The sequence below is a fragment of the Rhodamnia argentea genome, chromosome 1 (genome assembly GCF_020921035.1).
Source record: "Rhodamnia argentea isolate NSW1041297 chromosome 1, ASM2092103v1, whole genome shotgun sequence".
Lineage (NCBI taxonomy): Eukaryota > Viridiplantae > Streptophyta > Magnoliopsida > Myrtales > Myrtaceae > Rhodamnia > Rhodamnia argentea.
The window spans coordinates 4141808-4166185 of NC_063150.1; the positions used below are offsets into that span (position 1 = coordinate 4141808).

At 40.3% G+C, this 24378-nt stretch overlaps 3 protein-coding genes across 9 annotated transcripts in view; all 3 read left to right on the forward strand.

The window, feature by feature from the left end:
* Nucleotides 1-6963, forward strand: part of LOC115733023 (methylecgonone reductase-like) — a 36897-nt gene extending 29934 nt beyond the window's left edge. For all 3 annotated transcript variants that reach the window (XM_048276217.1, XM_048276216.1, XM_048276209.1), the window contains exon 6: nt 6841-6963. The gene's annotated coding sequence lies outside the window, so the exon portion shown is untranslated. The remainder of the gene's footprint in view (nt 1-6840) is intronic.
* LOC115748692 (methylecgonone reductase-like) lies at nt 3890-12432 on the forward strand. Of its 5 annotated transcripts, none has more exons than XM_048276236.1 (5): nt 8677-8695; nt 9886-10227; nt 10341-10581; nt 10702-10881; nt 12104-12432. In XM_048276236.1, exons 2-5 carry the CDS (start codon nt 9911-9913, stop codon nt 12329-12331), a joined length of 966 nt encoding a protein of 321 aa, XP_048132193.1. In that variant the 5' UTR covers nt 8677-8695; nt 9886-9910; the 3' UTR covers nt 12332-12432. The 5 variants fall into 5 exon arrangements, with proteins under 5 accessions (XP_030541132.1, XP_030541127.1, XP_048132193.1 ...); XM_048276232.1 differs by lacking the exon at nt 8677-8695 and adding an exon at nt 9250-9279; XM_030685272.2 differs by lacking the exons at nt 8677-8695; nt 9886-10227 and adding an exon at nt 3890-4267.
* Nucleotides 12433-21763: 9331 nt separating this feature from the next.
* Nucleotides 21764-22819, forward strand: LOC115748763 (methylecgonone reductase-like). The gene is made up of 4 exons (XM_048283407.1): nt 21764-21877; nt 21983-22128; nt 22255-22289; nt 22593-22819. Exons 1-4 carry the CDS (start codon nt 21764-21766, stop codon nt 22817-22819), a joined length of 522 nt encoding a protein of 173 aa, XP_048139364.1.
* The last annotated feature ends 1559 nt before the right edge of the window (nt 22820-24378 follow it).

Here is a 24378-nt window from a genome sequence, read left to right on the forward strand (position 1 = left end):
GGGTCGCCGAGCCCCGGGGCCAGGGGTCCGCGAGGCCACTTCAACTTTTGCTTCCCGTATTTTTATTTTATTTTTTATTTTTTATTTTTTAGGTTATTTTTCTGTTTAATTTTAATTTTCAAAAAAATGAACTATTTTTAAGTTGAACAGTCCACGTGGATGCCACGTGGACTGATTTTTTTTAAAAAAAATTGCCACGTAATATTAGCAAATTAATAAAAATAATGCCATGTGTATTGTTTTGCCGGAATTGGCATATAAGTAATCGTTTTTTTTTTCGGAATTGACATTTAAGTGATCGTTTTTCTCCTATTTGGCACTTAAATGAGCCAGCAAAAATAAATTGACATCAAAATGAGCGTTATACACAAATATTGGCACTCAAGTGTCCTCCGGCGATCGGAGAAAAAATAAAATTATAAGAGGGCCCACACAATCAAGGTTCTAAGAAAACATATCTAATTGATAATATTCAAATAATAAGTTGCAACTTTTAAAATAGTAGATATTATTCTTCGGCAAAATAAAAAGATTACATGGATATGTAATGTCAAATTTGTGAGGACAACTTGAACCGTACGAATAAGACGTGTACTTTTGGATGACAAGCATATCACGCGGATATGTGTGCATACATATCGGACGTTGACTTTTAGGCTGACAAGCATATCATGCGGATATGTGATGCACGCGGATCTGCACTTTCGTGGATTGTCATATTAGTGTTTCTCAATTCTTAATAACTCGAAAAAAAATAAAAACATAATTATCTTGTATACTTTGTCATAGAAACACATAAAAGTAAAAAAAAACAAATGGAAAGTCAAAATATTGAAACCGAATCAACAAGTGATTCGGTTTCAACAAATCAAGTTTGTATGGCAATACAATGACGGTCCCAACATCTAACTTAGGGGGACAGTCAGGTAAGCAAATTCCTTTCATAAGGAAATGGAATTGACGGGATTTAAATTTGGCAGAAAGATTAGCTCCATGGCAGTCAATTGAAGTATGCACATACGTCAAATTAACAAAAAACCAGCAAAAGATGAGAAACTGCTTTGACTTTTATCAGCTAAACAAACCGCACGAGAAACCATTGCTTCAATTAGCGACCTGAAGAGAATAATAGATATTTGCGCAGTCGAGATTCAAACTACGTACTCGATTGGATGACTTTCATCCAAAAAGCACATTAAATTTAAGATCCATTGTCGCCTGAATATTTTGAAAGATCGATTGAAATTACGTATCAAAGACAGACTTCCTCACTCCTACTATTTTTCTACCCCACGTTGTTTTTTTCCAGGATATCCATTTTCTCTAGTTTATCTGTACTCCCCACAAATACAGTTAGACACACAAATGAGAAACAATGAACGTAGTACCAAGTTCAGGATATGGAATGCTATTGATAGGGTTTGGAACGGCCACGGCGCTTCTGCTAAAGTGCAATAGGTTTAGGACTCAATTGGCAAAATTAAAAGAGTTATGACTGAACTGGCAAAAATGCAACGGATTTACGACTTTTTGGACAATTTTTTCAAATGAAAGTTCATATAACATTTAAATTAAAGTTAGTAGTTTCAAATAAGAGTTGGTAACTTTAAGGTCTTAACTAAGAAAGATAAAGAGAAGTTGGTAAAAGATTAAATGACTTGATGAATTAAAGAAAAATAAACTCTGCAAAGTAACTCAATGCAATCTAGCTGGCCCGAAAATTAGTTGTTAACTTAATCAGATAAAGGTCGGTAACTCTAATTAAGATTGTAATTTTTATGCAAAAAAGTTGCAGTTTAAGGTATTTATAAGAAGTGCGAATAAAATATTAAGAAAAGTTGAAAAGAATATGTAAGTAACTCAAAAAAGAGGCAGTCATCCCATATGAATAACCAAGAGGCAAGTGAAAATAGTTACTCAGTAGAAAACTCGATAAGTTGAAAAAGATTATTAAACGTTAGTAAGTAACTTACAAGAAAGTCAGTAATTCAAAACTAGTTGATAATAATATAGTCTCAAAGGGTTTGGTAAATCCTTCTAATTTAGGTTGGTAAGTTCATATGAGAGTTAATAAATTCGAAGCGTTGGCAAATTATGTAAATAAAAGTTCCTAAGTTAGTACACGAGAAACGACAATGGACGTAGTACTGAGTCCAGGACACGGAATGCCATTGATCGGGTTTGGAACGGCATGACGCCTCTGCCACCGCACGATGTACTGATTTTAAGCTTTTCCGGGCGCCGTCGAGGTAGTTGTGCTTGGTAGCTCTAATTGGTGGTCCTCTCCATGCATGCCCTTGTCCGTCAACGGTGTCTCTCTATGCCTTCTGTGGATGAACTTGTGGGTGAGTAGTAGTCACAATCACAATATAAGGTTTAGTTGAACCGGCAACTTCAGCAGCCATACAATTCAATTTGTCGTGGTGCCCCTACATTTCTCTTACTCTTGTTCTCCGTGTGCAACGAAAACGAAAGTCAATTAAAAGGATCTTAAACGGAGCGCACCTTCTAGCAATTTCCTGTTATTTACCAACTTTCCTTTCCTTTTTCATGCTCTGTAGAAAGAAAGTCAAACGTCTTTTTTTTTTTAAACCATTTTTGGCTCCAAAGTTTAGTGTCTTCCCGCGATGAGATAATTGCATTACTTGCATACATGAGAAAGGCAACTTGTTAGCTCTGCCCTATTTTTTCCTCCACGCATCAATAAGTTCTTCCACTAAATATTTGAGATCTTTTCTCTGATTTTCCATATCTCTTTTGATTATGCATATCTGCTTTGATTTTCTTAGATCTTATAAATAAGCTCATATATTCTTTTATATACATATCGAAATATACACAAATTTCAAATTCTCTCTTCCGCATTCTTATTCTCAACTTGGTATTAGAATCTCCATTCTTGAGACAAACTTAGTGCACTCAGCATCCGGTGCACCCCATGCACCCGCAGAAAAATAAGTCCATTCCGACGCACCCATAGTAAAATCAATCCATCCCATAATAGTGTTCACCCGAATGACTCATTAGCGTCTGACCAAGCGCCATAGTGGCCGTTCCCAATCTAATTAAGACATTCCGTGTTTTGAACTTAATATTACGTCCATCGTTGTTTTTCGGTTGTCTGTCTGTCTGTCTTTGTGGGTGCGGACCTGTCAAACGGGTGGATCGGCCCATAAATGGTCCAAATCAAATTGACTCATATAACCCCGTTTATGACCCAATTATTGCAATGTAAATTTCTCAATCCATACCCGACTCAATCCATATTCCTAGAATACTTTCGTATTTAATCAAATCTAGAAAAACTAATTTATTATTAATTTTTAAAAAAAAATTATATTGCTGAAACATTGTGGACATTTTCTATAATTTTAGAAAAAAAAATCTGAATTTTCAAGTCTTTTCTTGTCCTATTTTTTCTTCTAAGACTAGCAAGGGTCATGGTCCTTGCCTTCTGGCTGGTGAGGGTCGCTAGCTCTCGCTTGATGTCGGTGAGGATCGGCCAACGACCCTCGACGGATTTCATAGAAAAACAAAGAAAAGAAGAATAGAAAAAGAAAATTATATAAATTTACAAAATTATAAATTACAAATTGTCAAAAAATTAAAAAAAATAATATGTTTACCAATCACTTAAGATAGTTAGGTAATTCATTTATGATATAAATCTCATTTTAGACTTATTAAATTATTAAGTAACCCATTTATGAATTAGATTGTTTTTAAAATTTAAGGCAACCTATTTAATACTCACACTATTAAATGCGGCTTCTAGACCTGCTACCTCTTGGAAAGAGACTTTCCATCTTTTTATGCTTGAGTTCATTTTCTTCCGCTCGTCATAAATACGAGCACTCCTTCTCATTAAACCGTCAAAGAATCCTTCCGACATCTTACACCTCTCTCTCTCTCTCTCTCTCTCTCTCTCTCTCTTGGAACACAGAGCAGCAATGTCCGACGTCGTGGTCCCAGAAGTGGTGCTGAGCTCGGGCACGAGGATGCCGCTGATCGGGATGGGTGGGGCCACAACGCCCCTGCCGCCACCCGACGTGCTGACATCGATATTCCTCGACGCCATTGAATTCGGGTACCACCACTTCGACACGGCGGCATACTACGGCTCCGAAGAGGCACTCGGCCGAGCGGTTGCCGAAGCCCTGGACCAAGGACTCGTCAAGAGCCGGGGCGACATCTTCATCACCACCAAGCTCTGGTGCACCGACGCTCATCCGGATCTTGTTCTTCCCGCTCTCAAGAAGTCCCTCCAGTAAATTCTTCATTATTTGCCTTCTGATCTCTTCCTGTTTATTTTTACTGCTTGGCACTATAAACAGTTCTAATAACCTATAAGTCAGCAATTAACTTCCAACGCCATACAAGAAGTTATTATCGAAAATGAAGAAAAAACAAATGAGAAGAAATCTCTAAATGATGATATATCAAGCTGGTCATTTAGAGATTTCTTCTAATTTGTAGAAGATTCCGCGCTCCTACCATTCTGATTTTTTGCTTTTTGATTTGATGTTTAAATAGTTCTTCCATACAAAAAATTTACACAATAGACATCAATTTTCACTTCGGATACATTATTATCAGTTGCATGCATTATTCACTTCTGATCTCGCTCGTGTTTATTTTTACTGCTTGGTGTGTATTGATTGAAATAGGAGGCTCGGGTTAGAGTATGTGGACCTGTATCTAATCCACTGGCCAGTGAGAGTGAAGGAAGGAACCCCAGGGTTCGATTTCAAAGGCAAAATGTTGCCATTTGACATGAGAGGCACATGGGAGGCCATGGAAGAGTGCTCCAAGCTGGGCTTGGCCAAGGCCATTGGCGTCAGCAATTTTGGAACCAAGAAGCTCTCTCAACTCCTCATGCACGCCACAATTCCTCCTGCTGTTAACCAGGCAATAGGAAGAATATTATATGTGTGCAAATATTGAATTATTCCATCAATTTCTTTTAAATTTCTTTGTGGGTACATCATTGATTTAGGTGGAGATGAATGTGGGATGGCAACAAGAGAAGCTGAGGGCATATTGCAGAGAGAAGGGAATACATGTGAGTGCCTGGTCCCCATTGGGCGCGAGTGGAGCTCCTTGGGGTTCATCAGTAGTTGTGGAGAGTCCTGTACTTAAGGAGATTGGTATGGCCAAAGGAAAGACCGTGGCTCAGGTAATTTCCTTTCTCTGTTCACCTGTATTGGAGAAGTAGACATGGCTTCCACGGTTACTCTGAATAGAAGATACGTTAATTTGAGCTAGAGATCTATTCCAAGTGCTAGTCCGGTCAAATCGAATCCTTGCAAGTTGATTTTCATGTTCTCAAAAGGATTTGTCCTCTCAAAAAAAATTCATAGGACGGTGTATTTGGAAACTACCACAAATTACACGGTAAAGGTGTTTGGGTAGGTAACGTGTACTAATTTGGGGAAAGAAAGAATTGTTTTCTAGTTTTGGAATTTCCTCATCGGGTGTATAAGAAAGGAAAGTGCTTAACTGACCGTCCCCAAAGTCAGACGGTGGACGGTCAGTTTATGGCCACAAACTTGATTTGTGGAAACCGGATCAACATTTTGACTCCTCGTTTCCTTTTCTTTCCTTTTTCACTTTTATGTATTTTTATTGTAAGCTAAAACTAAAAGACAATATATAAGATAATCACGTTCCTGTTTTTTTTTTAGTTATTAAGAGTTGAGAAAAGCTGAGATGATAGTCCGTGAAAGTGACGGACCCACACACACCACTTATCCGTGTGATATGCTCATCATCCAAAGTCCATGTCTGACATATACGATTCAAGTTGCACCGTTGAGTGACGGTACCATCACCCAAGCAAAGTCCTTAAGAATTTTTTTCGTAATTTTGAAAACAATATCCACGTAATCTTTTTATTTGGCCGGAGAATAATATCTAGTATATTAAAAGTTGCAACTTATTGTTTGAATATTATCAATTGAATATATTTCATTAGAACCTTAATTTGTGTGGGCTCTCTTTTAATTAAAACCACAAAGTAAAAAAAAAAATGTGGAATCAAAATGCTCAAACCGGATCAACAAGTGACCGATTTGCTTATTATATGAGGAGGCGATGTGTAACATCTTCCTCCTTGCACGTCCTTGTCGATATGGCCTCTCTAAGGATTACAAGCTTGTGTGCATGACTAGCCAATACCACATAGGGATAAGTAGGTTTTGTGTACGGCTTCTTCGGCAACCGCACGATGCAATTCGTCTTGTGATTCTAGATTTGTGTGGTCCTGCTCTTGTGCATTTTTTTTCCCCCTTTTCAGCTTCCAAATACTAAAGGGCTCTTCAGTCTTCAGCTTCGCTTTTCTCTTCCTTTCTTTCTTAAATGTCATCGTGTGCGTGTGTATTTATGGACCGATAGTATGGTTACCAAGCATCTCTCTCTCTTAGTGCATTAAAGGAACAAAAACTTTAGTCATCATTTATATTTGACGAAAAATCGCTCCTAAATCCTAATCGGTGAATAATACTCAGCTAATTTCATGAATCACATGATTCAATTTTCTATATCTCATGCGCATATATGAGTAACCCAACATATAAATATTATAGGTTGCACTGAGGTGGGTATATGAGCAAGGGGCAAGTGTGATAGTGAAGAGCTTCAACAAAGAGAGAATGAAAGAGAACCTGCAAATCTTGGATTGGGAACTAAGCCAAGAGGATTCAGACAAGATCAAGCTTCAGATCCCACAGAGACGAGGATATTCTGGTGGTATGTTTGTTTTCGAAGATGGACCTTACAAGTCATTAGACGAGCTCTGGGATGGAGATGTTTAAATCGGATCGCACATCCGATGATTTGTACATGATGATCATGTATCGCTCGCTCTGATGATCACTTGAGGATGACAATGATTAATAATTGCAAATGTTGTCTTCTATTTGCGCTTTTCAAATTATGTGAAAACAACCTTGTGTTTTCACTGTTGGCAATCTCTTCTATAACGTTATGTTTGGGATAATAGTGATCAAGATGGGATAGGACAAAAAGGGAAAATTGCGACAAAATAATCAAAATATTAAACTATGGCTTCAATCAATAGCTTAAGATTTTAAAACAGTTGGCAGCGATCCCATCAAATCTCACAAATTGAACATGGATAATTAAGAGTACAAATGAATATGTGCATGTGGACATAAGTCAAGATGGTTTTGGTATCTCATTGTAGAAAGGAAATTCTTGAGGTGGTTGCGACAATCTTGCGAGGCAAGCTACTCCTTATAGTTGAAGCTCGATTGTTCAATAAATATTCTCGGTAATATAATACTCGGGCAATTTAATAGATTGAAAGAGATATGGATTTGAAGCTTGAAGCAATGAACTTATTTAAGTTAATTTTACTAACCTATTACGTGTCCGTTGTTTTGAAAAACGAAACAAATATGCGAAAATTATTCAATCATTTATGAACCTATCGTACAAATGTCAATTTAGTTCCAAATTTTTTAATTTGTTGATTTAGTCATAAACCTTTGCGCGAAATTCCAAGATAATCCTTCCGATCAATTTTAACCTAGAAATCGCTAACATGACAATCCAGTTATTACCTATCGTCCTATACGGCACACCGCCTATTAGTCATTTACGGCTAAATTGGTCGGAATGACTATATTACAATTTCACTCAAAAGTTTATAACTAATTTGATAAAATTGGAAAATTTAGAGCTAAATAAGTATTCACACAATAAATTTAGGATTGATTGGACAATTTCCCCAAATAAACCCTATTAAGAGTATTTAATAACCATCAAGTGACACTCAGTTAATGAAAAGCTCTTCAGAATATACCTAGCATCGAATACTAATTACGGGTCCAAACGTCCGCCAATGAAGTGATCTTGAAGTTTGCACTTTGAATTGAGCCACAACAAATGTTGAGTTTTTATGGGTAGTAGTCTATGGCATTGGCATCGACTGTCAAGATGACACCATATAAAGCAACCAACGAGCTGTCCCATTTTAATTTGCATCAAAAGAAGTATCTTCAGAATACGGATGATGCATTAATCGATTTGGAAAATGGGCAGAAGATTAATTGCTTATTTCCAATTGGTCACTTTTCAGCTGAAATCGAGACAACCAAAAACCATCTAGAACCAGTTCTTGTTGTTTGCAGGATAAATCACAGAACATAGTTTAACATTGTGGGGTATTCGACCCCTAAAAAAAAATAAAAATCATAGGGTATTTTCTCGAGTACTATTTAAAGGTGCATTTGTATTACAAAAAACTTAAAATTTAAAAAATATTTTCTAAAAAATGTTAGCTTGTATTGTTTACAAAAATATATAATACAAAATATTTTTATCGCCCATGAAAATAATTAGGCATAAATTATTTTCCATAAATTTAAATATTTTTTATTAACTAATTTTTCCAAGAGATATAACCAATCATTTTTTGAAAAATATTTTTCAGATCTTGAGTTTTTTGTGAAACAAACGCGCCCTTGATGTATTCCTCATGTACCAAGACTGTATTTCTTTCACGAAAAAAAATAATTTAAAAAAATTTAGAAAATTTATTACTTGTATGTGAAAAGTTTTTGACGTACCTACAATAATATGTCTTAAGTAAATATATATTGTACTTAATCATTTCTATATATATTGTACTTAATCATTTATAATCTCTCTCTCTCTCTCTCTCTCTCTCTCTCTCTCGCTAGGCTGCCTTCAATGATATGTTTTAGCTTGTGCTCTCGGTAGAGAAGAACATGAGCATTTGTGGAACCTCATAAATTCAAATAACAGATGGAAGCTGATTTATTTTCTATTTTCCATCACATGTTATTATCTTTTTACAACTGTGTGATACTATAGTACTAAATAAGATCATCTTAACAGCGAAAAGTTGGACAACTTTTCGCTAAATAATTTTTTTTTTTTCAAAAAACACAGGATAATACAAGGTATCCTAAAAATCATGAATGGACAGATTTCAGTTTCTAGGTTTCAGGATGGTTTTGAAATTAATGAAATATGTTCCGGCGTCGTGCAAGTACCGTAGTCACATTGGAACCTGTACAGCCATGAACTATATTGATGTGCTCCAACCATGATAGAAAGTGCCAAGCTGCAACTTCGCATAATTTGCATGCACTTAAAACTATATCTTTTAAGTATGTGTCAATCAACCCAATCTGACTCTAATGATTTTAACCAGCCAATCTCTCTCTCTCTCTCTCACTCTAATGATTTTAACCAGCCAATCTCTCTCTCTCTCTCTCTCTCTCTCTCTCTCTCTCTCTCTCTCTCTCTCTCTCTCTCTCTCTCTCTCTCTCTCTCTCTCTCTCTCTATATATATATATATATATATATATGACAAGCCCAAGTTACACACCCAAAAAAAAAATTCTGAATGGACTGAACTGTTCATATACTTAAAATCCAAACAAGAATAACAAAATGTTTAGGTATTCGATTCATAACCCCCATTTTCGTGTGATTATAATCTCGAACTTTCATTTGCACGATACTTAAATTTTAAAGAGTTTTGGGGAATTACTTTTGAATTACCTTCGTGGACGTTATATATCATGAGTTCGTTCGGTCAAAGTGCAAAAGTCGTGATCTGAATTTTCGTGTGATCTTGATCACGACTTTAGTTTGACCGCTCGCAAGAATTGCGAGGAATTTTCCAAGAACACGAGGGCGGCATTTTAAAAAAAAAAATCTGCCTTGGTCAGCACGCATGATATTTATCACAAGTTCACGTCAACTATAGTATATTAAAAAAACTTTCCAATTCCTTCAGCTTGATATAAATACTAGTATTCCTTCGAACAACCTTTGCCTCCACAGTTTCCAATCATTACATTTCCACCATCTCTCTCTCTCTCTCTCTCACGCGGCAAGACAGAACAGAAGCACAATGCACGACGTCGTAGTCCCGGAAGTGGTGCTGAGCTCGGGCGCGAGAATGCCTCTCATCAGCATGGGCTGCGCAGCGAGCCCTCGGCCGCCGACGGACGTCTTGACTTCCATACTCCTGGAGGCCATCGAAGTCGGGTACCGCCACTTCGACACCGCGTCGCTGTACGGCACCGAGGAGGCGGTCGGCCGAGCCGTGGCCGAGGCCCTGGAGCGGGGTCTCGTCGAGAGCCGCGACCAGATCTTCATCACCACCAAGCTCTGGTGCACCGACGCCCATCCCGATCTCGTTCTTCCCGCCCTGAAGAAGTCTCTCCAGTAAATACATCATCAGTTCGCCTTCTCTCCTCCAATTTTTTATACGATGACCCTATAGTCCCCGATCGCTAAGAAATTTTTTATTGGCACTTGGCGTGTATTGATTTAAATAGGAGGCTAGGGTTAGAGTATGTGGATCTGTATCTGATACACTGGCCAGTGAGACTGAAGGAAGGAACAGAAGGGTTCGATTTCAAGGGCAAAATATTGCCCTTTGACGCGAAAGGGACATGGGAAGCCATGGAAGAGTGCTCCAAGCTGGGCTTAGCCAAATCCATTGGAGTCAGCAACTTTGGCACCAAGAAGCTCTCTCAACTCCTCTCGCACGCCACCATCCCTCCTGCTGTTAATCAGGCAATTAGAAGAATATTACTAAATCTAATCTCTTCGTTACTATTAAATAACCACGCCAAGATCTCGCGACAAAAGTCGATAAATGGAGTCTTCTTAATTGATGGGTTAATCGTGATTTAGGTGGAGATGAACGCGGCATGGCGACAAGAGAAGCTAAGAGGATATTGCAGAGAGAAGGGAATACAGGTGAGCGCATGGTCTCCTTTGGGAGCCAACGGAGCAGCTTGGGGTTCATTAGCGGTTGTGGATAGTCCCGTGCTCAAGGAGATTGCCATTGCCAAAGGAAAGTCTGTGGCTCAGGTGATTTATTCTCTTCACTTCTTGTGTTTTTTTTTTTTTTTCCTTCCCCTCCATATTTTGGTGTCATTCTTGGGGCGAAAGAGATCGTCAATTGAGTAGATGGAATCCAAGAAGGAATTAAGATTCATGCCATTTCCAGGAAGCATAGTTTAGAAGCTCTTTCCTCAGAAAATTGCTGCACAGGAAAGGCACCCAGCGGCTTTTACTTTGTAGCTCTAACTAACCTTTTGTCCACTCCCCTCCATGCAAGTCCCTGTCAGTCGACAGTGCAATTTCTTGTGCGCTTCCTAGATTTCTTTTGGTGTTTGTTGTTTGGTGATCTCCGGATGACTTTTCTTGAACATCCAGTCATGAACGACAACGAAAGCTAAACAAAAGAATTCTTGAATAGAGAGCACCCACCTTCTAGTGATTGAAAAAAATATTGATGGCTGGCCGTAGTCGCCAACTTTCGTCGAATTTGTTGACTTATTCAACCATTTCTTCCAATTTTTTCCACATGTCGCCCGCTTCTCCGCTCGCTATTCACAAATTAGCAATTTATTTCTTGTGTAGACCGGTAGGTATGCGTCTGCGTACAAGAACTTGCGGCAGCATGTTCTCTTGTGAAGAATTATCCATGTAAAACCGAAAAATTATTCAAAAAATCTTAAATCTACTGCGATTTTGCTAATTCAGTCCTAAACATTTTAATTTTGCCATTTAAGTCCTAAACCTTTTCTACGTTTTGCCGATTGAGTCTATCCGGCCAATTTTGACTAAAAATCGTTGACGTGGACGTCATCCCGCATGGCACGGCCGACACCGACGTGGATAATTTCTAATAACGTTTTTTATTTTTATTTTTCGAAATTTTAAGGGCCGCCCTTTAATCAAGTACCAACGTACTATAAGGTCTTAATCATTGTCAGGTGTAATGATAGAAAAATAACTCAGAGTTGGTCTTGCAGCATTGCTAAACCCTACCTTAAGACAAGATTGAAATTATCATTACAAAACAGCTTCCAATCTCTCTTTCTATCCCCGTGCGATTGAAGGAGGATAAAAAAAAAGTTTAGCCACCATTCCTATTTTCTTTTCTGAAGAGGAATCCCAAATAATAAGTAACAGGATAATCACGATTTATGAAATTGTCAACTAATTTCATGGATGGCGCGATTTGCTTTTCCTTGTCCCCAATTTGCGCACTATACCTTATATTCATGCATGCATGCATATAAAGGTTGCACTGAGATGGGTATATGAGCAAGGGGCGTGCGTGATCGCGAAGAGCTTCAACAAGGAGAGGATGAAGGAGAACCTGCAAATCTTAGAATGGGGACTTAGCCAGGAGGATTCAGACAAGATCAAGCTTCAGATTCCGCAGAGAAGAGGATGTCCTAGTGACATGTTCATTTCTGAGGAGGGGCCTTACAAATCATTGGATGAGCTCTGGGATGGTGATGCTTGAGTACCTACATCTTTTATAATTGATATGATCGAGTGTAACTCTCTGAGGATCTATTATCGATGATGATCAATCCATATGAATCGAATCTCGTGTTTTCATAATCTCTTGTTTCACGCTTTATTTCTGAATATATCGAGCTAACAGCGGGCCTGGCAAGGCTTCCATAAATAGAAAGAATGTCGTATACGCTTTCGTTTTCAGATCGGAAGCTTAGTTTGGAAATTTTTTCCTTCGATAGAGTAACTATGGATGCCGCCACCGAGCCCACGAGTCGTCGTCACCGAGCCATTGAGCCGCAATTGCTGCCGTGATCGCCCTTCAGCGTCCCTTCTCCTCTACAGCTTTGCAAAAGGGCCGGGTGGACCTCACAATATTAAGAGCAATCAAATCACGAACGAAGACATTTCAACTGCTCCTTTGAAAATTATGATAAATAAATGCAAAGATGCATTTGGGTGCGACTCGTTATGCGGTAACCAAATTGGTAAAAGCAAGATACGTTTTGTCATTTGAAAAGAAGCTTTTAGTTTAGAAGTTTCCTCCTCGGGTTTATTAGTAGATGGAGAGATGGAGGGCATTTGCTTATTAGGAAAATGCTTCTCTAACAATACTATCGAGACGATATACTCTCAATCATAAATTCACACATTATCATCACTTGTTTTACATAAAGTACTCATTGATTGGGAAACTGTGTAATAAAAAATAACTAATAGTACTTCTTATTACATGACAAGGCAATGTGTACTATTTTCCTCCATGCACGTCCTTGTCAATTTAGTCTAGGATTAGAAGTTTGGTGCGTGTACGTGTCTAGTCCAAACCATAAAGAGATAATTGGCAGCAGTTGTTGTTGTTCAATTTTGGATGGTAATTAAACTTTTCCGTAGATTTTGCCGGCATGACAATACCCTAACGAAATATGTAAGTCCGATGCCTTCTATACGAAGCATCTCTGTCTATATATATTACACCAACTCTCTCCCACCAACGCACAACAGAAGCACAATGCACGACGTCGTAGTCCCACAAGTGGTGCTGAGCTCGGGCAAGAGAATGCCGCTGATCAGCACGGGCTACGCATCGAGACCACGGCCGCCGCCGGACGTGTTGACTTCTGTTATAATATGTCTCGAGTTTAAGCCCGAAGCAAAAACTGTGAACATCCGAAATTGAGCAAAGGAAAATATATACGTAATCAACTTACGAATTAAAGTTGATTTGCGTTGGTGTCTTTGCTCAAGAAATAGAAAATCCCAATTGGACTCGGTCAACCGAAGGAGAAGGATATTTGAGCATATCTTGAAGACGTGATCTCTTTATTTGAAATATATGGAAATCGGTTCAGTGTGAAGTTGGCAAGAAAACGACAAAATAGGAGAGTCCAACGTGGACTTGGCTTCATCCAGATTAAGTCAACTCATGGAGATGTTGAATATATTGGATATATATTTGTGGCAGCATACTTTTTGGGGCGTGGCTTTTCTGCATGAGTTTTGCAATTAGCACCGATTGTTGATCCAACGAAGAGGGACTTCTTGAAGCGCCGTTTGTCGAGTGCTTGCTCGTGGGGTTTATTCCGCGGAATTACATCAAGTATTCAAGTGTCAAAACTGATTAAATCTAGTGAGTCTAAGATTTGTTTTAATTCCTTTGCAAGATTGAGAGATTGTTTCGTTGGGAATTTGGGGCTAAACACTGTGTGCGTTCTTGGTTGTAATTGGGGCTTGGGAAACATTGTGAACGTTTGAGTAACTCGAGTGTGATCTGTAATCTCCGTGTATTGCTCGTTCTATAGTGAAATTCGTTCTTGCTCTCCCCGTGGACGTAGGTCTTTACGATCGAACCACGTACATCCGGTGTCCGATTTATTTTCTTGTTCTGTCTATTTTATTGTTCGATCGCTTGTTCCGCGCAACAATTGGTATCAGAGCTAGGTTTATCGAGTTGAAGCGAATCGATGGCGACGGAAGAAGTAAAAGTGAAAATCGACAGATTTGAGGGGAAGGACTTTGGTTTCTGGAAGATGCAGATTGAAGACTATCTATATCGGATGAAGCCGCACTTGCCCCTATCCGGGGAGAAACCAGAGACGATGAAGCAAGCTGATTGGGAATTCTTGGATAGACGAGCGCCGGGTGTTATTCGACCGACGTTGGCTCGTAACGTCGCGTTTAACATCGTCAAAGAGAAGACAACTGCGGGTTTGATGAAAGCCCCGTCGGATATGTACGAGAAGCCCTCTGCGATCAACAAGGTCTATTTGATGCGACATCTGTTCAATTTGAAGATGAGCGAAGGTACGTCTGTTACTAACCATATCAATGAATTCAATGTGATCGTTAGTCAATTGAGTTCAGTTGATATTGACTTTGAAGATGAGGTATGTGCTTTGATTCTATTATCCTCATTGCCTAATAGCTGGAATACTACTGCTATCGCTATTAGTAATTCCTCCGGGTCAACAAGTTTGACGTTTGATGGTATTCGAGATTTGATTTTAAGTGAGGACATCCGTAGAAGAGAATCTGGCGAATATGCATCTACTACTTTAGTAGGTGAAAATAGATGAAGAACTGATACTCGTGGTAGTAGAAGTAGTATGAACTCAAATAGACGCATCGGGTCTAGGACCGGCGGTGCTGTCTGTTGGAATTGTGGCAAGAGAGGGCATCTTAGAAGGAATTGCTTAAAACTAAAAAACGAAACGGGTAAGGGAATTATAGTTGAATCTACAGATGATGTTGCAGCTGTAGCTGATGATTCCGATGGTGTCGATAGGGTCTTGTCTCACATCGAGCATTCGTCATTTGACGGATGGATTATGGATTTCGGTTGTTCTTTTCATGCTACACCAAACAGAAACCGGTTTGCTACTTATCGGTGCACGGATAGTAGTAAAGTGCGGTTGGGGAACAACGCTGAATGCGATGTTGTAGGTGTTGGTGATGTTAAAATCAGGATGCATGATGGTATTGTGAGGACATTGACTGGAGTAAGGCACGTTCCAGAATTGAAAAAGAACTTAATTTCCTTTGGTGTCCTAGATTCATCTGGATGCGGGTATTCTTCACAAGGTGGAGTTCTAAAGATTGTTCGAGGTGCCATGGTGATAATGAAAGGAATCAAGCATGGAAGCCTGTATGAACTTCAAGGTGAGACATTGACGGGTTTCGCTCCGGAGACGTTGGTATCTGTTCGAGGGTCTAACAACCGCTCGAGGAAGACTTGGGTAATCGTGCCGAAGCACAAGTTTGATGCTGTTGTTAGGAATACGCGATTGAGAGCTTTGATCGAGATGGAGACTGGTAAGTCGATCAAGCATGTGAGAACCGACGGTAGCATGGAGTCCCGCTCGAAGCTGGTAAATAAATTCTGCATGACAAAGGGCATAGTGAAACACCGCACTAGTGCCAATAGACCACAACAGTTTGCAGAATTGATGAGCAGAACATTACTAGAGATAGTCCGTAAAATAATCTCTAGTGTTGGTATGGCTAGAAGAATTCTAGCGGATGCGCTTGGTATGGCGAGCTACCCGATGAATAGATCTCCATCGATCGCGATCGGATATCGGACTCCTGAAGAAGTGCGGTCGGGTAACGTTGCTGATTATTCTACTTTTAGAATGTTTTATTGCCCGTGTTATTATCGAGTAAGTGATAGTAAGCTCGATGTGAGGGCAAAGTGCATATTCCATGGCTATGCACGAGGTGAGCGGGGCTATCGGTTGTGGTGCTCAAACATAAATTCACCTGTTCGCAAGAGAAAAGTTACCTTTGATGAGTCTCCGGTACTTCGGGGTAGGAGTGTTTGTGGCAGTATAAATACGGATCCGAACGGTGTTCGGCTTAAGGTGGAGTTGCAACCGGAAACTCCCGAGGTAGCGGATACTAGCGTGGTAATCGACACGGATGGTGCTTGTAGCGAGGTGGAGCCTGTAGAGTCAATGGTTGCGGTAACTACTGATATTGACAAAGTACATGTTCGATCTCTCGACAGATATGGATGCAATAATGGTTTTGCTTTATCCGTGATTAAGGAGCTTGTATCAGAAAGTACTTGTGGAGCAGTTAAAGGTGCATGTAGAGTTGACATTCTAATGAGGTCCATGGTTATGGCGAAGTTCAAGCGTGGCTTGGACTTGGATGATGTATGTGGCGGTTGAGCCCATTGGGGCTATTGGGAGAGTAGTTGCGATGATGTTCGGATTATCGGCGAAGCGAGTGTGACATGGCTCGAACATCGAGCCAAGGTGGAGATTGTTATAATATGTCTCGAGTTTAAGGCCAAAGCAAAAGCTGTAAAGATTCGGAATTGAATATTTGTAGACATCCGAAATTGAGCAAAGGAAAATATATACATAATCAACTTACGAATTAAAGTTGATTTGCGTTGGTGTCTTTGCTCAAGAAATAGAAAATCCCAATTGGACTTGGTCAACCGAAGGAGAAGGATATTTGAGCATATCTTGAAGACGTGATCTCTTTATTTGAAATATATGGAAATCGGTTCCGTGTGAAGTTGGCAAGAAAACGACAAAATAGGAGAGTCCAACGTGGACTTGGCTTCATCCGGATTAAGTCAACTCATGGAGATGTTGAATATATTGGATATATATTTGTGGCAGCATACTTTTTGGGGCGTGGCTTTTCTACTTGAGTTTTGCAATTAGCGCCGATTGTTGATCCAACGAAGAGGGACTTCTTGAAGCGCCGTTTGTCGAGTGCTTGCTCATGGGGTTTATTCCGCGGAATTACATCAAGTATTCAAGTGTCAAAACCGATTAAATCTTGTGAGTCTAAGATTTGTTTTAATTCATTTGCGAGATTGAGAGATTGTTTCGTTAGGAATTTGGGGCTAAACACTGTGTGCGTTCTTGATTGTAATTGGGGCTTGGGAAACATTGTGAACGTTCGAGTAACTCGAGTGTGATCTGTAATCTCCGTGTATCGCTCGTTCTATAGTGAAATTCGTTTCTGCTCTCCCCGTGGACGTAGGTCTTTACGATCGAACCACGTATATCCGGTGTCCGATTTATTTTCTTGTTCTGTCTATTTTATTGTTCGATTGCTTGTTCCGCGCAACAACTTCCATACTCCCGGAGGCCATCAAAGTCGGGTACCGCCACTTCAACACCGCAGCATTGTATGGCACCGAGGAGGCGCTCGGCCAAGCCGTGGCCGATGCCATAGACCGGGGGCTTATCAAGAGCCGCAACCAGATCTTCATCACCACCACGCTCCGGTGCGCCGATGCCCATCCCGATCTCGTTCTTCCCGCCCTAAAGAAGTCTGTCCAGTAAATACATCAATTCGCCCTCTCTCCTCCACCTTTTGACGATGATACCTGTTGACACCTAATTTTTAATTAATATTTCTTTTAGTTTTATTTTCCAAAAATTCTCAAAAATTCACAAAAAATCAAAAAATTAAAAAATCAACATTGGAAGCCTTGGCCAAGCATAAGGAACCAATTTGGAACAAAAAATAATTTTTCATATTTTTCACATTTTTTAATATTTTTGGAAAATAGGAAAATGTTAGAAAATTCACAAAAATACTTTTCGAGGTCACAAAAATACAAAAAAATGTTCAATATTTTTATTTTAATTCCCTTTTAATATGGACCTCAAGAAAAATTGAAAATTGAGTTCAGTTTTAGGTGTTCCTTCACAACGCCTAGGGTTGAATTTGCATAAAAAATACCAATTGTGTCTTTTTATTTGCAATTTTTGCACATTTTGTGTCTTGACATTCAATTTTAGTCCCTTTGAACTTCAATTTGATCAATTTCACCCTTAATTGCACGAATTGCACGAATTAGACAAGAATCCCCAAAGGTTTTGCAATTTAGTCCCTAGAATTTTTAATTTCTGAAATTACTTTTAATCTAGGGACTTTCTCTGCAAAATTGGACTACCCCTAGGGTTTTAATACATTCTAAATCGATTGGAATGGTTCTCATGGTCCAATTTGATTGAATTGACACTCAATTGAACTTTTCCCCAATTTGGGCAAATTGAAAATTTTGGGGTTTTTGTGCAAATTGATAAGAAATTTTGGGCAAAATTGCGTTTTTAAATAATATCCAGGCCCCCAATTGCAATTTTGAGGTTTAATTGCAAAAATTCCTAGTCAATTTGGATTAATTTTGAAAGTTTTCAAAAATCTCATGTTCGAACCGGTTCGGACCGGTCTGACCGCCGGTCGGACCGGTCGAACTGGTCCAAACAGTGTCATCTTCCCCAATTTACCTGCGCCATTGGCAGGTTTGAGCAGCGAACTTCAACGACCAAATTGACGTCCAATTCGACACCAATTAGACTAATTATGGTGGGGGGTTTTGTTGTGCGGGTCAAGAGGCGTCGATCGCCACGGCGGCACGGGCCAATGGCCGCCGGAACATGGCGGAATCAACGGTCAAGACTCCCGGCGTCCGAAAGTCAACATTTTGCCAAATCGTGTAGATTTGTGCTCGTTTTAGCTCGACGACGCGCCTCACGGATTTGGACGGAATCCTAACGATTCCATCACCGTCCGGCGAACCTAAAATCATGTGATTGGCACGTGAGGACAGCTCAGCAAAGCTCTCCCGTGCGCGCGCAAATTCGAAGGCCAAGTATAAATAGTGGGGAAGCTTCGCGAATCAAGAAAGGAGGCTCATTTGTGCTCGTGAAGAAACAGAATAGAGAGAGAAAGAGAGAGAAGAGAGAGGGAGGTTCTCCGTTGATCGCCATTGTCGCTCGTCGGAGTTCGATCTGTGGATCGCTCGACCGGCTAGTCCAAAGCAAATCGAGCTCGTATATCACATCCGGAAGCTTCTCACGTACACCTGGAAGCAATCGCAACACTTCAATCGGCCCGCAACCTCCTAGATTGGTAAGTCGAGCCCTCAACTTCTCTCTTGTGCGTTAATGGCATCTCGACCTCCGTAACGTCATTCTTTCAATTGATTTGTGCCTTTTCATCCCTATGCATCCCTAACCACGATCGTGTCTTATTTGTGCATTGATTTTTCCCAAGTCGCCCGAATCAAGCCTCCAATACCTTGCGGTCCGGCCGATCTTCGACCGCCAATTTCAAGCAACTCCGGGCTCGATCGGGGCCCGAGGTAAGTATTCTCAACCTAATCTAAGTGTGTCCGAAGCTCGAATTCCATTGTTATGCTCTGTGTTGCTCGATTGAAGTATGCGATGCCGTGATTGTATATAGCTTGTTTCTCGCGATTTAGCCGTTGAAATTGTTTGATCCTTTGATATGTTAATGCGGAGGGGGAATCGAGTCGATCGGCGGTGGTATTGAGTCACTCCGGCGAGATCTCGCCGTTGGATCTCGCCGGAGAGTTTCTGACCGTCCATTACGTTGTCGCGAGGTTGAAGACGACGGAGCCGAGGTGTCGAGTTAACTAGTCAAAGGCTGAGTTGTCGTGTTTTGATAGGGCCAGCTGGAGTCCGATCAACTCGGCCGTTGGCGCGAGCGAGCGGCCCGGGCTCGGATCCAACGGCTGAGATAATTAGGTAGGTTTGATTCTCGGCCGTTGGATCGCTTTTTCGTATTTTTTAGATAATTCGTATATTAGATAGAAAATAAAAATGGTGAAACGGCGCCGTTTTGGTTAGTGTTAGGCGACGTCGTTTAGCTTCGTAACGAATGAACTAATAGGATTAGATCATAGGTTCGATCGTGACCGTCCACGCCTTTTAGTGATGTGGTGTCGTTTTGGATCGGATAAGATGGATGGTTCGGATTAGGTTTAGGAAAATCGTGGCCGTTCATTCGTATAGGTGATGCGGCGTCGTTTAGTATAGTAAGAGTCGACGGCCGAGATGAAGTCTGAAGATCTAATCTTGGCCGTCCGTTCGGTGTCGGCGTGCGACGTCGTTTTGGTTGAGTCTAGTCGACGGTTGAGATGGATTCCAAGGTCAATCTCGGCCGTCCATTATTTTTTATATATTCAGAATATTAGAAAATAGCTTAGAAAATAAAAAATAAAAATAAAAAAAAACAAATACGGTGCCTTTTTGATATGTCGCGAGTAGTCTGTGGGCGGCCGGACCGGGTTGACCGGCCGTTGACCGGTTGACCCGGTCCAGTTTATTAATAAAAAATAAAAATAAAATAAAATAAAAAATAAATTTCCAAAAATCCAAAAAAAAATTGCAAAAATACTTAGAAAATTCATAAAAATTCCCAGATTTTCACAAAAAATTTCTAAAAATTTCTAGATCGATTCGGGACTCATATAGTCTGGATCGAAAATTTTGAGACTTCGAGGGTCGATCTGTGTCGATCCGGATAATTCCCAACATTTTTAGAAAATAAATAAAAAATTCAAAAAAATTGGAAAAATTAGAAAAAATTCCATAAAATCACAAAAAATGGGAAATAGCCACATTCAACTAGCCCGACCCCAATTTTGTGATTTCCGGGTCCCGAACCCTAAAAAATGACCATTCTACCCTTCCGGGCCTTCCGCCCTAAATTTTCCCGAATCATCCGCCGGAACTAAAATTCGATATTTACGTGGGTCGATAGAATCCTCTTAGGCTCGTTTGCTTGATTTGTTTGATTGATTTGACATTGATTGTTTTGATTGTGCATTTTAATTTTTGATTGTGATTGTTAGGATAGAAAATTCCCATCCGCATGAATACTTAGGATTGTTAGGGCCTACCTCATCCGAAAGTCCATCTGCATGAATTTCTAGGTTAGAAAAACACTCGACATCGGTAACCGAAAGGGCGTCAATGTAAAACTTGGCGTAACCAAGTCCCCCGGACCCAAAATCTCTGGTTTTCGCGGAACCGAACGATTTCTCCCGACCGCTCGGTAGGGTTTTCCGATCATACCCTCCAATAAATTGATCGGTGGCGACTCCAAATTGCATGTACACATTGCACATGCCACCCGACCACACTAAGGTCGATATCGATATTTGATAAATTTTACCCGACATCGCGATTCGAGTAATGGGTCTTGGGAGAGACCCGCGATCCTAAAAGATCCCGCGGACAACCGGGGTCATCGCCAATAAAAATTAAGGATCGGCTCGTTAACCCTCACTCACCTCCCGCGCGCATCCCGACGGAGGGAGGGTCGCGACAACACCACAGTCCTGATGGCTAAGAATTTTTAAGACCGTATAAGAATTTCGGTATGAGAAAACATATATGAGGAACGTTAATCTTCTTCCTTTTCCAAATCGACTACCTTTCACTTCGTTATATACTAAGTGTGGCAAAATTATACATATGTTGCATGCCTTTGGATTTTGGAGATTGGAGATCGCTTTCGATATTTTTTTATGCTGAGAAATTTTTTTGTCATTACCTTAGCACGTTGTAGAACATCAGCAACACAACATGTTCCATCTTGCTTCTTAATCTTTTCCTCTCCCTTTTTTCTTCTTTTTTTGGCGGGGGGTGCGTTCATGGAAGAGTGCTCCAAGCTGGGCTTAGCCAAATCCATTGGTGTCAGCAACATCGGCACCAAGAAGCTCTCTGATCTCCTCTTGCACGCCACTATCCCTCCTGCTGTTAATCGGGCAATGAAAAGGACGTTACTACATCTAATCTCTCCATTATTGGTGTAGCTAAAGGAAAGACGAGAAAGTAATATTTTTTTAATTGACGGGTTCATCGTGATTCAGGTGGAGATGAATGCGGCATGGCAACAAGAGAAGCTGAGAGGATATTGCAGAGAAAAAGGAATACAGGTGAGCGCATGGTCTCCTTTGCGAGCGACTGGAGCTGCTTGGGGTTCATTAGCAGTCATGGAGAGTCCTGTGCTCAAAGAGTTAAATCTTTTAATTTTTCCATTTGGTTGGAAATCGTTGATGTGGATGCCGTCCAGCCTTTGTGGCACGGCAGCGCTGATGTATGCAATTTTTGATAATGTTTTTATTTTTTCCAAATTTTTAAGGGTAGCCCTTATATCAAGTGCCAGCATACTACAAAGGTCTTAATCATTGTCTGGTGAAATTATAGGAAAAAAACTCGTCGGCCGTCTTGTAACATTGCTAAACCCTACCTCAAGACAAGATTGAAATTATCATCACAAAACATATTCCAATCTCTCTTTCTATCCCCGTGCGATTAAGGGAGGATAAAAAAAGTTTCGCCACCATTCATATTTTCTTTTCTGACGAGGGAGCCCTTATAATAAGTAATAGGGTAGTCACGATCTTATGAAATACTCGACTAATTCCATGGATCGCGTGATTCGTTTGTATACCTTAAACACATGTGCACATATAAAGGTTGCGCTGAGATGGATATATGAGCAAGGGGCATGCGTGATAGTGAAGAGCTTCGAGAAGGAGAGGATGAAGGAGAACCTGCAAATCTTAGAATGGGGACTTAGCGAGGAGGATTCGGAAAATATCGAGCTTCAGATTCCACAGAAAAGAGGATGTGCTAGTGACATGTCCATCTTTGAGGAGGGGCCTTACAGATCGTTGGATGAGCTCTGGGATGGCGATGCTTGAAGTGCCCACTATTTTATTAGTCTATATGATGGATTAACTCTATAGGGACGTCTCTTCGATGATGATCAATCTATATGAATCGAACCTTGCGTTTTCATCATCATGATCCCTTATTTCGCACTATTTTTCTGAATATATCCTACTAACAGCTAGGGGCAATCGGTTTCAGGGTGGACGGTTCCTATCCTGAAACTTAGGGACCGCCCACTAGAGTGTGCTTTGTTTAACTTTCCCAATAGGCTTTTAGTCTCCAACGCCCTAGCGAAAATGCTTAAGTGTTCAATTTAGCTTTAGGTTAGCATTTGGCCAAATGCTAAAGATTTTTTTTTCCTTTCAAAACTACCCTCACCAGTTCTCTAATTTTTCAATTTTGCCTCTCTTTGTTATTGTTCATCTACTTCGTGCAAGGGTGGCCGATGAGAGTTGAGGAGTGCAGATCTAGCCGACAAGGGGCCAACCACCTAGGCGAGGGCCGGCCACCCAAGCGAGGGCGCTTGGGTCGCGCAACCCTGGTCGAGGGCAACCTGAGACCTTCGTTGGTCCCGCGAAGGGTTTAAGGTTTAAATTTGCATCCAAAGCTCCTTTGCAAAATTGTTTTTACCAAACACCATTTAATTAAAGGCTCATTTCCAAAGGAGTTTTTACCAAACGCAATTAGCATTTTTACCAAACCCTTTTACTCTGAAGGCATTTGCATTTTCCCAAAGACTATTTCAAATGCTAAACCAACCGCAACCTAAAGACCAATTTCCAAAACACTCGGTTGATGTAAAACCCTTCACCCTACACCAGACATTGCGAAACGACTATTGATTAGGAGTACGAAAATCTGTCAGTTAAGCGGTCTCGAATCGTGAAACTTTAGTCAGTCATGAAGTGGTCTTGAATCTTGACCGCTTTGAGTGGAGCTACGATGAATGTGAGCTTTAACGGGCAGACATCATTGGAATTGGCATCTAACTGTCAAGATGGAACCCTGTGAAGCAACCAACGAGATGTCCGAATTTAATTTTGCCTCAAAAGAAGTCCTCTTCAGATTTCTGAGGGTGCGCGAATCGATTTGGTAAATTGGCAGAAGATTAATTGCTCATTCCCAATTGGCCACGTTTCGGCTAAAAAATCGCAGACAACCAAGGACTATCTAGCATTTTCGACCAAGTAAAAAAAGACAATCTAGCATCAGCTCATTGTTCCTTTCATGGAGGTAGTTTTGGCCCAAAAAGAAAATCTAGGATAGCTTCTCGAGTGCTGGGCTTTTTTAGGCTGAAACTCGACCTTGTATACTTAGAAAAAGATAAAATCAATTAATAATGAAATTCAGTGGAAAAAATATATACATAAATGCTTGTCGCAGAAGCAACTAAATAAGCAAAGTGAACATACGAATTAGAAGGTCCTGCTTTCCTTGCAGTACTGCATTCAGGTGCACAAATCATAGAGACTTCACTTTTTGGGCGGTGATCCTTATTAAGGGTTAGCACAGGCCTAACATGCAGAGCCTCAAGGTGCCTTCGGCCCGGCCAGATCTCCAGGCTCAGACCGAAGTAAACAGAGCCAGT